The 14,304-nt window shown below is 44.5% G+C and overlaps 1 protein-coding gene across 2 annotated transcripts in view; it reads left to right on the top strand.

Annotated features, from left to right (window-relative positions):
- The window catches only part of ACCS (1-aminocyclopropane-1-carboxylate synthase homolog (inactive)), a 1,238,632-nt gene that overhangs the window by 909,373 nt on the left and 314,955 nt on the right, over window positions 1-14,304 (top strand). For both annotated transcript variants that reach the window (XM_069623318.1, XM_069623319.1), the window contains exon 13: window positions 10,392-10,533. In XM_069623318.1, the coding sequence (XP_069479419.1) occupies window positions 10,392-10,533 (142 nt within the window). The remainder of the gene's footprint in view (window positions 1-10,391; window positions 10,534-14,304) is intronic.

The raw sequence follows: 14,304 nt of genomic DNA, 5'->3' as shown, positions 1-14,304 counted from the left end.
TTCCCTTAGGGACCACTGCAAAAGGCTTAAGACTACAGGTGTTGGCAGTAAACCCAATTGGTAGCAGTCTGTACCACCCAGATTTACCTGGTAGCTGTGGCTGAACAGCCAGACTTCTCTCAAGAAGAGTTAGACAGTATATAGAGTATACAAGATAGGTACCAAAATACAGTAGCACAAGCAAACACTGACCAGAGCTTTGGTATCAATTATATAATTATGTATTTAAAGACACACTTAGAAACACTCTAGCACTATTATTGTAAGCAAGTTCAAAAACACAGTCACTATTAATATATATACATCCCTTATTGCTTATTAGACAAGTCTTAGTTAACACCACTTATTTCCAGACAGAGGTGAGCGCTTAACTATAGATGGCACTCCAATAAGTTAAGAAAAAGGGAGGGAAAAGGCAGAAATCAGGACCAGCACACAACACAATACTTTAGAAGCACTCAGCAAGGCAGGACAGTCAAAGTCTACTGGTGAGCCAAAAGTTCAGAGGCCCGGCTCCCTCTTGGAGAGAGTAGGACACCAATACGCCCAAGATCACGCAGTTTAAAAGGCTTGGAGAGTCTTGCAGAGAGTTTAAAAAGGAATCAGGTCAGCTCAGAAAAGTTCAGTTAGCCAGCCTAGGGCCAACCCAAGTGGTAAGTTGAGGATTTACGAGACACCCCACACAGACCGTTGCGAGGGAGGCCAAGCGGACACAGTACATTGAAAGTGGAGAGAATCCTCCAGCGGGGGAAGTTGTTCCTGGCAGTGGATGCAAGTCGCGGCGTCGTCCAGAGGAAGAGAAGATCTCGACGTGGAGGAAAGCTGAAGGTTGTTGCACTGCCAGGGAAGAAACCAGCCGCGGAGTTCTCCGGTAAAAAAAAGGTACTAACCTTTTGTTCGTAGTAGTGGTAAAACGTGGTATACCGGTTGCCAGGGTGCTTGGCACAGGCAAGGCGGCCATGAGATGGTCCGAGAAGGCGAAAGGGCGGGCAAACTGGTTATCCCCACCAGTCAAAGGAAGAAGACTCTTCGGGATGAAGATCTCCTCTGTCGTTGGAAGAAGTGGTGAGTTGGTTCAGCAGGGCTCCACCGGTGGTGTTGTCGTTGCAGGTCGGCTCAGCTTCTCCCTCTTCGGATTCTTTGGTCCTGTGGCGACGTCTGAAGTCCCAGTTCCCAAAGCCCTGCTTTTATGCAGAAAAGCCCCATTCATCAGTCCTAGCTGTCACTCAAACATGCTAAGTGGTGAGCCAGGCGGCTCACCACTGGGCCAATCACACAAGAGTGCGACTTGCGTTGCCGAGGCAACTCAGTCCAGGGTGCCTAAACCCCCTCCCACACCCCCTGTGGTACCCAGACAGAGTGACACCACTTTGGTGGGCTTCTGTGGAGAAGCCCGCCAAAAGTGGAACAAAGGGCTCAATTTCGGGTTGGAGTCACAGAAGCGAACACAAATGCCATTTTGGAACCGAGTTCTGGCAAAAAATACCAACCGGTGAATTAATATTAAATAAATAAACCGGCGGTATGTTTGAGGCTATGTTAAAAAGTATTAGCCTCGAACATTGGAAAAATCCCATATATTTGCGGTCGAATATAAAAAGTAGTATCCACTGCCACCAGCCAAAACTGCTCAGGGGGGACTGGACAGTGCCCCCTCGAACAACAACCCAGGGGCAATGAAATTGCCCCTACCAGTATGCCCACAATATGATGGTTTGTACTGGTTCTGTTCACAATTTAGTACTAGTAAAGCCAATGGTGACTTTACATGCCCTGGGAGACAGTAGTCAGTCCCAGGGTACGGAGTCTATGTTTGGGGGGTCACTATGACACCCCTGTGTTACTGCACGGAGGTTGCTGTGTAACACACATACAAAAAACACATGAAGCCCTATGGAGTAAAAGACCCCATAGCCCATCAAACACATTACAAAGTCAAAGGATATCTCAAATCATGTCTAAGAGTGGGAGAAAAAGAGTCTCACTCTTAGCAGGAGAATAAAATAAACCCCAAAAGTCCAGCAAAGCTGCTGGGGGGATCACTAGGTTTGGGAAATTAGCCTTAACAGAGAATTCTCCCTAACAGACGTTTTAGTGGAGGTTGTTTTTCTGAGATAGGCGCAAGAATGGGAAAACAGGGATGCGCTTTCAAAAGACAAACGGGATTTCTTTACACTAGGGGATGACTATGAAGAAGCAAATACTACACGGAAGCACAGCCACTAGATCAGGGCGCAACTGGAACAGGGCGACTGCCTGCCGAGGAGCTTGCCTTCTTCAGATGAAATATATGAGCGCAAAGATATTTAACAATACTAGTACCGAAGGAGGTAGTAGGGATAATATAGAGAGTTGAGGCAATTCAAAAATATTTCTAACAGTGCAGTTATGAATATAAGAGAGGATGGGTTTAAAACAGGGATTACTATGGACAGTACATATGCTAGTGACAGTCCCATCTATAGATACTCACTATCTGGGTTTCAAACAGATCCGTCAGGGATTCTGGTCATGGATTTCTGGTCAGGAATTCTGGTTCTGGGACAGACTGCTGGGCACACCGGACTGGACAGGGTCTGCAATCAGCAAGGTGCTCTGGTCACCGCACAACAGGACTGGACAGGATTGGCACAGCACGGCACAGGATTGGGTTTAATCTGCCCTTCTTGGTTCTGGAGATAATTATTTAGCAGGCAAGCAGTTACAGCACAGCCCGGCTGTTTCTTTGGTTCCCCTTAGGTTTTGTGGGATTCTTTCTGGAATTTCAAGGCCTAGTTGAAAATGGTTAAACTAATAGAGTGGGCCTTTCTGCCTGCCAAGTTTCTGGAGTCTGGAGCAAGGAAGATGGATGGTCCTCTAGCAGGGTGCTTCGCCAGGATCAGGATAGTCGGTGAATCTGTGTGTCTTTCCAAGTCCTCAGCTTTCTCTATTTATGCATATGGTAAAGGGGTGTGTGTGCTGAATTATCCTAAGCGTGCCCCCTATGCAGGCTATTGGCTAGAGTCTCCTCTCTCCCTTGATTGGAGGAGAAAACAGGGTGTCACCATGATGATGTGGGTTTATGAGTCAGAGAATCCTCCCCTTGGCCCCTTGAACATAAAATCCACTTTTAGTACAATACATATTTACAAATGAGCAACCTCTATCACAATAACTTATATAGATCACATATTCTGTGGAGCAGATACTCTTCCAAGCCCCGTCGCTGTAGGATCTTGGGTCTGCTTTTGAGAGAATTTCGCCCTTTCTGTCCGGAACACATGGTCCAATTTTGGAGCAAATTTCTACATATGTGCGCATTGTATATGGGCATAAGCGTGTGAAGTTTCATGCTTTTGACATAAATACATTTGGTGAAACACCCTAATTTCCACTACTACTTCCCAGAACATCTCCAAGAGTTCGGGCGTCTCTTAAAACGTGCAGCCAAAAATTGGATTCACAAATATGTTTGCATATTTTTTACAGTTTTACACAGTAAATTATCAGTCTTTTTAAAATGTGCTTTTTGTCCTTGTTAATCAACAAAATGGTTGTCTGTCTCAGCCTCCTCCTGTCTGTTTGCAGTCCAGAAGCAGTCTCCTCCCATTTCCTTCTGGCAGAGGCCATTTACGACCCTTCCTAATTAGCATCTCTTTGAGTTGAAGGAAGTCCATTGTCCCCTTCCCACAGCAGCACAAATTCTCCTCCCACCCCTTAATCATCACCTGGGTGTGATTTCCTGGTGGATAGAGGGGCCTGGCCTCTGTGGGGGAAGTTGTTATACTGATTTGGCTACTGTGAGTCAGGCTTAAATTCAATGTCATTTTGTTACATGTTTTTCTTGGTTTAAAACAAACTTGTAATTTCAAAACCAGCAGCTAGAACACTTATTCCAGATTCTAAACCATGGGATTTAAATAGTTACAACCTAGGTTACTCTCAATACCAGGGCACTTAGTTTTCACAAGTTAGATTTCAGTTGCACAAGTTTAATTCTTATGATTCAGGCTACTGACAGCTATTATACTGGCGGCCGCTGGTACTGCATCCAGATTTTGACAGATTTCACAGGCAGGCACATTTTTGCTATGAATGTTTTGATGACAAATTCAGCTTTTCAGGATATTGTCTGTTCATAATGATTTCTTGCACTAAGTGACTTGTAGCACCCAGCAAGGATATTTGATGTTAGATGGTGTTTTGTGCCGGCATTCTGCAGTTTCAGCAACCAAGAAAAAAAGATTTAAAAACAAGATTTTGGATTCCTTTCAGCAAAGCACTGCTTTTCATGCTGGCTCCATTTTGCCATGTTGTGAAGCCCAGTGACATGTTTCACTAGTGCGCTCTCTGTTCCACCACTGTCAACATGCATGGTAGATTTGACAGCCATCTTTTCGTGTTGTAAAGCGTGATCTCCATAGGTTTTGGCGCGCCCTGGGATTTTGCGGCCATATTGATCATTCTGGTACCATCAGCACACAGTGATGCCGCAGGGCAGAGCATAAGTGGGTTAATACATCCCACAGTATACCCAAAAGCACATCAGCCCCATTAACTGCTTACCAGCAGATCGTTTAACTTGCCTACATGTTTTGCTGGACTCTGGTTTAGTCTACAATTCTCTCAAAGTACACTTAGCAGCACTAGCATCATATAACACTTTTCAACACAAAGTATCATGGTGGAGAGTACCTGCGTTAAAAGTATTTAGGGAAAGTGTGAAACGGATCTACTCGCCACTAATGAACCTCCACCAGGATGAGATAAAAAGATGGTCCTTTATGAAGCAATGCCGCCTCCTTTTGAATCAATGCATAAAGCCCATTTAAAAGAACTTTCATACAAAGGTGCCTTTCTCTGTGTGGTTAACTCTATCAGGAGAATAAGTGAATTATAACCGCTTTCAGTCTCTGAACCTTTCCCCACAGTATGCAAGCATTAAGTGGTTTTAAGAGCACATCCACAATTTTCACCAAAGTACATTTCAAAATTCCATATCAGTCAATTAATTTGCCAGCTTTCTTCCAGAACCCATAGATTAGAGGGAAAAGGGCACTTCATACACTGGACCTTCGAAGGGCAGTCATGTATAAACTCTGTAAACCAAACAACTGAGAAAGAGAGGCTGGTTCTTCAAGATACATTGTTTGGTGTGTTCAGCTCTGTTATACCCTAGAACAGAAACCCCTTCCATTCACACCAAAAGCACAGTCAACATGCAGGGAGGGGTGTGCAACATTAGCCTTCATTGTTCTTTTAACATGCAATTTGCAAGGCAGCCACATGGAGCGCTTTACACACTTTTACACAATACTATTGCGTGTACTTTTAAACAATACTACTGCGTGTACACACAAGCAAGGGCAGATTCCCAGGTGGGAAAAGCAGTTTTAAAGCATATATTTACAACTGTTGCTTCAGCTAACCCACCATTTTCATAAGTTACTGCATGTAAGTCTATGCAGAGAATATGAATCTAAGATTCACAAGCTTCTTTCTGTTTCTTGTAGCTACATATAATCACATGCACCCGCCATCCTCCCGACATGGAAGCAAAGGATTAGTGTTAGGGAGTTTTACTAACGTCCACCTATGGAAGGATGAGGGAAGACTCGCTCTTCGTTGTAAAGGTTTGGTAGCAATGGACAAGCAGCCAGGCTTAGTCTAGGAGGGAGAAGGGCTGTAGGTAATGTGATGAATCTGACGATGTCATCACTCCTTTCCCAGAGGTAGCCCCTCCTCATGTGGCCAGGGGACGGCAGCCGCTACCTGATCCTGACCCTGGGGATGGCTATGCGAGGGATGGACCACATGAGGGGAGGCGACCTTCAGGTGGATGGACATGCATCATCAGATAAGACATGGTATCTCCCTTTCCTTTTATGGATACCCCCGCCATTCCCCATGCGTCAATGGCATATTTTGAGAAACCCCTTCAACATCTTGTAAAAGCTGCTGACCAAACTTATGACCACTTTACTGCTAGTAAAACAACCTGTACTGAGACGAGAAAGAAGACTACCAGGAGAAAGAGTGTAAACCATAATGCGCAGTCTAGTGTTTTGAAGAATGCGATTTGTCAAAGACACTTTCCAACCTGGAGGCGGGAGTTTAAATCAGTCACCACTGAAAGATGGAGAGACCTTCCTTTTGCAAGCGTCGGCTTGGAGACTGACGAGAAATGCACGGTACAGTGCGGAGCAGACAGTGTCCCAAAATGGGAGCAAGCTCCAAAGGCAGACGAGTGGGGCCGGCGAGGAAGGGAGCCGACCCCAACACTCCTGGCCGGTCGAGCAGACCAGGAAGCAGACCGGACCGCATGGGGGAGCATTGGCAGTTGAACGTGGAATCACCAGAAGAAGGAAGTTGCGGCGAGAACTGGAAGCCAGGACGTTCCAATTCAAGGAGTGAGAACGCTTTCTGCCACTGACTGGGGGAAAGCTGCTCGATTTCAGCAAATACTGTGGCTAAAACCCAAATATGTGCGAATGGTGTGAAAGAACGCACATGTTGTCGGTGAACCTAGTGGGGAGAAGGCGACGCCAAAACTGAGGAAAAGAGGCCCTGAAAGAGTGAATTGGTTGTCAAGAGTGGGGAAGCGAGTGATCCTCATTGTAATCCGTATCATCATCATCGTCACAGTACTTTGCCATAAAAGTAACTTGGGGAAGACTCATGCCCACTTGTACTGAATGAGAAAGAGAGATTGCAACATAAAGTATTGGCAGGAAAGTATACCAGGCGAATTGCGGTTCTGGGATTCGCACCCCAATTGTGTAAAGGAACTGTACAAGAAAACATGGATCGAGAGTATACAAGGTATTTTGTGACTCGGGGACCTACACCAAAATTGTGTAAAGGAACTGTACAAAAGAACCTGGCAGGGGAGTATACCCGGACCCATCATGTTATGTTATCCTGGAAAAAGGAATCCAAAGGAAGAGAGTCCTTTCCCCTGGATTGAATTGCAACACAAGAGAAGGGAGTCATCCTTGTGGACTATAAAGAACTTGGTTATTCTTTGAACTTTTGTATTGGTGGCGAGAATCCTGGGGAAGGGAGTGATTCCCTCTGGAACTGTGAACATTATCCATTTGGAACCTTTGTTGGATTGATGCCTTTGGTTGATCTTGAACATTTGTGCACTTTCTAAGCCAAAGGCAATACCCTTAACACCACACAGTTTGTTTTAGAATGTGAAGGCTAGGACAGGATTTCAGACACAGGGAACCTTTGCTTTGGACATTTTGACACTTCACAGACCCTTAGTTTTGGTTGAGGTAGAGAAATACCTCCTAGATTAGGGACAGTGAGGAATTGTCCAACTCCTTTATTATTTGATAAGTCTATAACCAATACCATGAGTCCTCTGTGTCCGCATCTCTTTCCTGGTTCCTCACAGTACATACGAAGACCTCAGAGCACACCTACAGCCAAGAATACACTTATACCCAGTAGTTTTATAAAAAAATATTGTTAGTTATTATAAACAATAAGGCAGCTAACGCAGTATTAGAATTACAGGTAAGTAAACCTATTCACATGTATATAGATAGGTATTTTGTTAAGTATTACTCAATTCAACAGTAAACTCTTAGATGATATACAGGTAAGTATTTAAGGTAGCATTCAAGTTTAGTAAGTCATTGCTTGTAACCAACATTTAAAGTAAGCTACACAAATACTGGTAAGTACTTTTAGGCCACCTATACTTTAGAAAGTCCAGCCCTAGCTGGGAATGTGTCTCAAAGTCAGTGGAAACACTGGATGAACCGGGCCCCCGGGTGGAAGAACAAATAAAGGCAGACACTGTCAACATTGTCAAAATAGCAGGTTTCTTCTGTTGCAGATAGGTAAAATGTTTAGTTAAAAAGTGTTTCAGGGAGGTCAGGCAGACCCCCCTGGAGGATTGTAGACCACAAGACCAGCGTCCTTAGGTCTGGGAGAAGATAGTTGGGATGTCCACCCCAATGTGTCCCTGAAAGCTCAGGAGGAGTCAGATTTAACACAGCAAGCACCCAGGTGTGTACCTAGAAGCAGGACAATACCTTTTAATGGAGAAATAAGACAATGTTATGGCAGGTCCCCAAGTGAGACAACAGCAGCTCCTGTTCAGATTGTTTGCCTGGAGGCTGAAGAAGGAACTTTTGGCAGGAGCATCCGGTCTGCTTCTTGCGATGGGACACCCAGCAGACGATCTTCACGATACTGACTTGTTGGGACTAGACACAGGCTTCAGTTCAGTGACGTTGTCACACAGCAGACATTTCTCTGTTTCTTGGTCCTTAACTTGCAAGGGGAGATGTCTCAGAGAGGGAAAGAGTCAATGGAGGACCAGCAGGATGCCGACGAAGTTCCAGCCAAAACAACGCTTTAGGAGATGGTGTACAGCAAATTGGTCCAATTGCCAGGGTATTGGGGAATTGCAGCGCAGTACGGTTGCAGCACTTAGAGGGACGGCTCAAAATGCAGGTTGTCTCGAGACTGGTTGGGCCTACCAGTCCAGGGGAGGAAGTCGTCCGGGCTGAATCTTCCCTGTCGATCAGAAGATGCGGTCGAGAAACAGCTGTCACTCAGCAGTCATGGGTGGTCGCTGGAGGTGGCTGCAGACATCATTCTTCTTCCACTGATTCTTCTTTCCATGAGTCAGCTCCCTCGTTCTACTCCAGGACCCTCACCTTTATCCAGGGACCCAGCCAATCAGCAGTCATGCTACATTCAAACTTTGGGTGTGGGCAGCCAGCCTCCCAATCAGAACTGGATTCAAGCAGACATACTGAAGGACATAGACCCGCAGAGTTTCGTTATACTCCCAGCTTCTTGGCCTGTCAGACACGCTGGCGCCCACGGACGAGGGACTGCCCCTCCCAGGACGGCAGAAGAAGGCTTAAGAAAGGACAAGTCATAAAGAGTTGGTGAAAAAAGAAGACAGGCACTATTATAGTAGACCCATATGCCCATTACAGCAGCTGCAACAGCAGTATGCGTGTAAGTTTCACTAAACATCGGTAGAAAATATGCACTGCCACCAGCCACTCAGATGAACTTGTCACTGTGACTAGAAAGTTGCAGGGGAAGCTGAAAAGGGGATACATTGTGTCCCCTCTGCACTCAACATAAGGTGGGGGTGTTGATTCTACAAAATAAAAGCTAGGCAAAATAGAAAGTATCCCTCTATCCTTGGAAACAGTAGTTATCACAAGGAAAAGAAAAATGGCAGCATAAAGATCTCCTAGCAACACTGCACAAAGAGTTCTGTGTGCTGCAATAATACATTGCAAATGCTTTAAAAGGTGGAGTAAAGCATTACTCCAAAAAGATACAACTAAAAGAGTTGAAAAAGGTTCCCAGAGATAAAGTAAAAGACTGAGTGAATGGGTGCTGATCAAAAATCCAAGAGTCCAGCCATAAGTGCTGGCGGATTCACAAGTGGGGAGAATATTGCACAGCAATGAAATTTGACAGAACAATTAGTATTTGTTTAAAAATAAACTCATGCAGTGCATACAAATGTAATGCCTGAAAAACAACAAACTGAGGATGTCCGCGAATGGAGGATCATGCGTCACTTTTGTCAATTGTCAAAATAATAAATATGGTCCTCGGTCCAACTCCTATTCTCTAAACTAGCCCTGCCACTTACAAAAACATTAAAGAAATTTGTGAAATATGTTCTGCCTTCAGAGTTGTTCACCCTGACCTCTCACAGGGTTTCCTGTAATGCCTCCTGGTTTCAGGTCCAAGACCTTTTTAATAGAAAACGGTTCTGTCTGCCTTAAAAGTTCCAAAAGTCTCAGATTTATAAGTAAAGTCTCAAGTTCCAAAAAAAGATCAACTCCCCCAGTTGTCGCAGGTGGAAGGGATATCCCCTTAATACCTTTCCACCACCTTTGTGGGTTTCTCCCCACTAGGTTCACGTCTTGCGTGTTTCAGGCTCACCTCCCTAGCCACAAAACGGGCCACTTCCCCCAAGGAAGAAGGGATGAAAGCTCCAGATTTGTCACAAACGTAATTGGAGAAGTGCACAGAGCAGTATTGCAGGTGGTTTTGGAACAGTAATGTACAGAGCTTTTGGTTTTGTGGTGCTTTTTCTGAACCTTTACTTTGCTTTCTTTAATGTTAAAAGTCCTGTGGACCACATTAATTCAGGATGTGGCGTACAGTGGAATTAATGACTGGGTTCTCTTTGTGTGTGTTAACCTCTTTGAACATTTGTAGAAACAGCGCACCAAAAGCAGTACTGCACAGACCAAAGGTTCTTGATCCTTGTAACCATACTGGAGTATCATTGCAGACAGACGCAATTCAAAGCATCAGAAAGTGAAACTGGAGGCAGCACATAGAATGACATTGACCTTTTCTAATTATTTCCAGATTTCTTAATGTTGTGTTTGTTTATTTTCTCATAGGATTTTGCCGTCTCAGGGATCCGCTTTGGCACACTGTACTCCCAGAACAAAGATGTCTGCAATGGAGTTGCCTCTCTCTGTTACTTTCATGGTGTCTGTGGGCCCACGCAATACAAAATAGCACAGCTGCTCCGTGATCGGGGTAAGTCTGGCCCTGGAACATGCCTTTTATTCCCTTCTCCAAACACAAGTTGCAATTTCACTCCTATGCTGTTGACATGCAGATTTATGTTACAGCGACTGGTCCAACTGGCAATCTTTCTCAACTAAAGAGCTGTTTATCTGAACTTGGCTAGCGAATTATCACTAATGGAATTCAACTCAATACTTCCGAGACGGAAGTCATGCTATTATGTCCTAAACATCTTCTGAATGACTAATTTGGCTCCCTCTCTGTATTGCTCTCCCCAAAGTGCACGGAACAAACATAAATCACCAATGCAATTGCAGAGCAAATGCTTTGAACATAGACAGACGCAATAACTCACAGCCATGCACTCTTAGAAGATAATCAGCTCTTATACGGCTATTTATTCAAAGCTCAGAAATACATAGAAATAACTCACAAAAATAATATGGACATAAATCACAGAAGAAGTAAAGAATTCAAAAGGAAATACATCACCGTGAGCGTAACAGCATTCCTCATCGCCCAGAAGCGGCTGGAAGACCCCGGGAACAGCCAGGCCGAGAGCACCACAGCTCACAGGAGTGCCGGACGTAAGCGTCCTCCTCCGGCTGAAGTCTTACCTGACCACCTCCGGGCTTCCGCATATATACACACTCCATAAAGGGGAGTCAATTCTCGAACCTTCTGGAAATTGCACTTGCGCAGTTGAGGAGCAGCTGTCGGTTGCCAGCTGGGTCAATCGAGAACTACCCACAAGAAGCGTATTGCCTTCCTTCTCTAAAAACACGCTCCACAGGAGAACAGTAGCAAACCATAACAAAGTTAGCTTTCCCAACAGAAATGTCCTTGACCGCATACCAGGTTTGGAAAGCATGTTTTTCTCAGCACCGTGAATCTAACACTCAGCAAAATGTGTGCAGCTTTTCACTGCGGCATGAAGTAAATATCCATCATGGCTCCGAGCGCTCCCAGAATACATTGCGCACCAGCGCCATTTTAGTTCGAACATAACAATTCCACTTTAGGATATTTACCTTCCATAGCCTGGTGGCACAGGAACCGGTCTCTGAAACCTACAGAATGTTAAAACTAAATTGGGAATACATTGAATGCAACAACAAGCTATTATGACAGCTATTATAATAAAAATACAAGCAAAAGCGTAACGTACTGTACCCCCAATATCAGGTATCCATGAAAATAACCAATCCCACCAATTTCCAGTACGATCTTGAGACACTTGAGAAATGAGATCCCTCAAACCTCGAATATGACTTTCAATAGATCGTGAATGGTCACTTAAATTGAAACAACACATACCTTCAAATGCATACGCGCTCTAAGTAGCGCTGTTTGTTGTGAGGAAACGCTTCTCAAACAAGAACTACGACACCCAACGTTCCCTCTTTTGGACTTTCATGGTGGCTCCGCCCCTTTACCCAGAAGCCTATTTAGACTGACTCTCGCGCGCATCGAAGTACGCGCTCTAAGTAGTGCTGTTTGCTTTGAGGAAACGCTTCTCAAACAAGAACTACGACACCCAACGTTCCCTCTTTTGGACTTTCATGGTATTACTCTGCTAAAATTGTAAAGGACATTAACAGTATTGAATGTATATGTTTTATATTCCTATATAAGCTAGTAATACTGTTTATATCTGCATTTATTTAGGTGGCTCCGCCCCTTTACCCAGAAGCCTACTTAGACTGACTCGCGTGCGCATCTGCGCGCGCGCATTGAAGTACGCGCTCTAAGTAGCGCTGTTTGCTGTTAGCTGGCAGCTGGTGGCCCCCTACCTTACACTTCCTATATTAAGTAAACAAGAGACACCAAGATTGTTTACATCCTCAAAGCGTCATTAACATAACCAGGGCGAACGACACCAACAAAGAAAGTAATTCTGTAACGCTTCGGGGCTAATTGGGTTTTGTCACGCACGTTCTATTAACATATGAAAGGCTAACATTATTGTCTTCCTGCCACTGTAAATATGGTGAATGGCCTTCGAAGTCAAAAAGGCAATATAATTACTCCTTTTCCGCTTTCCGTCAGGAAAATCGACTCGTTGGTTTGTCCGGGGAATTCTGCTTATCTCGAACCAGCAGCCTCCGATTCCCAGGACATGATATCTGATAAGGCAAGCTTAATTCTGTCCCCTTTGGTCCCTCAGAGTGCACAAATTCAGACGCAGGGTTCTCCACTTGCTATTAAGCATACCTTATGCACGGAACCCTTAATGCCTTCCTCCCCTGGCCCTTCTATTAGCCCCGAGGTGCGAAAGGCCATTGATGACTTTAGAAGTTGTTCTGACTCTCCGTTGGCCTATGAATCAGACAAAAGGCAATTTGATGCTACAATGGAGAAGATGGAGGCACTTGACCGGGCGGTTTGCCGCTCCATAGGCACTCTGACTCCAATTGTATTCAATTCAGTAAAAAAACGTATGTCCTTTCACTCACATTTACCTACCGATCCCAAAAATAACTTGCATATGAGTATTGAGATGGAGGAAGATATGAATAACAAGTGCTCCCCACCACAAACCATTTCACAATTAGAACTTGGGGGGGATCCCCACTCAAATTGCTCACCACTCACCTTCTCCAGAGGAGAGCCCAAGTCAGTACTCTCCGGGCTCCTTTCCTGTTATGATACGGATTTTGGACCTCCTCGACAAAGATCATGACCTGACCCACCTTGACCTAAAGGAGATCAAAACCATGCTTATACACATGTCTTCAAAGATGGACCGCATTGAGGGTTTTATTATGGCTGCTGAAACCCTAAAAAAAACTCAATGCAGTTCCAATTTCCATGGTCTCAAAGGAGAGCAACCTAATTATGAAAAATCAAGAGTCCCAGTGCTGTCTCGAACCATCCTCCACACCCCGCCAAACTGCTATGATAGCTTCGCCAAGATCAGCATCATGCACTTGCAAAAATACTCAAGTAGAGCTAAAAGAAGTCACAGGAAGACTGAATGAGATCATGACGCTACTCACTTTAAGATCATCCATGCCTCCAAATGGAGCAGACAGCCCAACTCAACTTCTTAATGCATTAGATCAAATGTCTAACGAGGTTCCTGAACAAGTCCCTGAGAGAAAGACTACTAGCTTCATGTCTCGGAGAGCCAAAAAACTACATCAAAGAGCTCTCAAAAGGCATGCTAAAAGATCAAAGATCACAGTGGCTGTAGACTCGAACTTGCAAAGTAACATAGTGGCTCAACCTGCCTGCATAACTTCAGAGGAAATCATAGATATAGACCACATCGACGTTCAACAACTTTCTAAAGAAAGCCAAGAGGCCTTACTTTTATCCATCAATCCCTCATGCGAAACAGCTGACACCACGATACACACATTAGCAACTCAAACATCTCCCAGTAAATTAATTCCTTTGAAGGAGTCCAGTGCCACGAATTCTGTTACAATAGTATCTATGGCTGACTCCAATGAGATTATTCAATCATCACGAATATCTAAACGGAAAAATAATACAAAAAATAATAATCATGTGCCACCCAAGAATGTAACGGAAGGGGTAAACCTCTCTACCGTAGAAAATATTCCTAAATTGTCTAGTACCAAAACGACCTTAGTTAATTATTTCCCAATATGTGGCAGAACGTGTACAATGCGTCAGGAGGACACCGCATCTAATGGGTGCCCCCCCAACTCAATGATCAAAACCTATAGTGAAACCTGTTCTATGAGTAAGGGAGCGGCGGAGCTTTGTAATCACATTGGTCCAGACTTCTTGATAATTGACCAAGCCAAT

Source organism: Ambystoma mexicanum, chromosome 11 (assembly GCF_040938575.1).
Source record: "Ambystoma mexicanum isolate Mex_15411 chromosome 11, UKY_AmexF1_1, whole genome shotgun sequence".
Classification (NCBI taxonomy): domain Eukaryota; kingdom Metazoa; phylum Chordata; class Amphibia; order Caudata; family Ambystomatidae; genus Ambystoma; species Ambystoma mexicanum.
The sequence above is the reverse complement of the archived record's forward strand: the minus strand, read 5'-3'. Positions and strand labels throughout refer to the sequence as shown.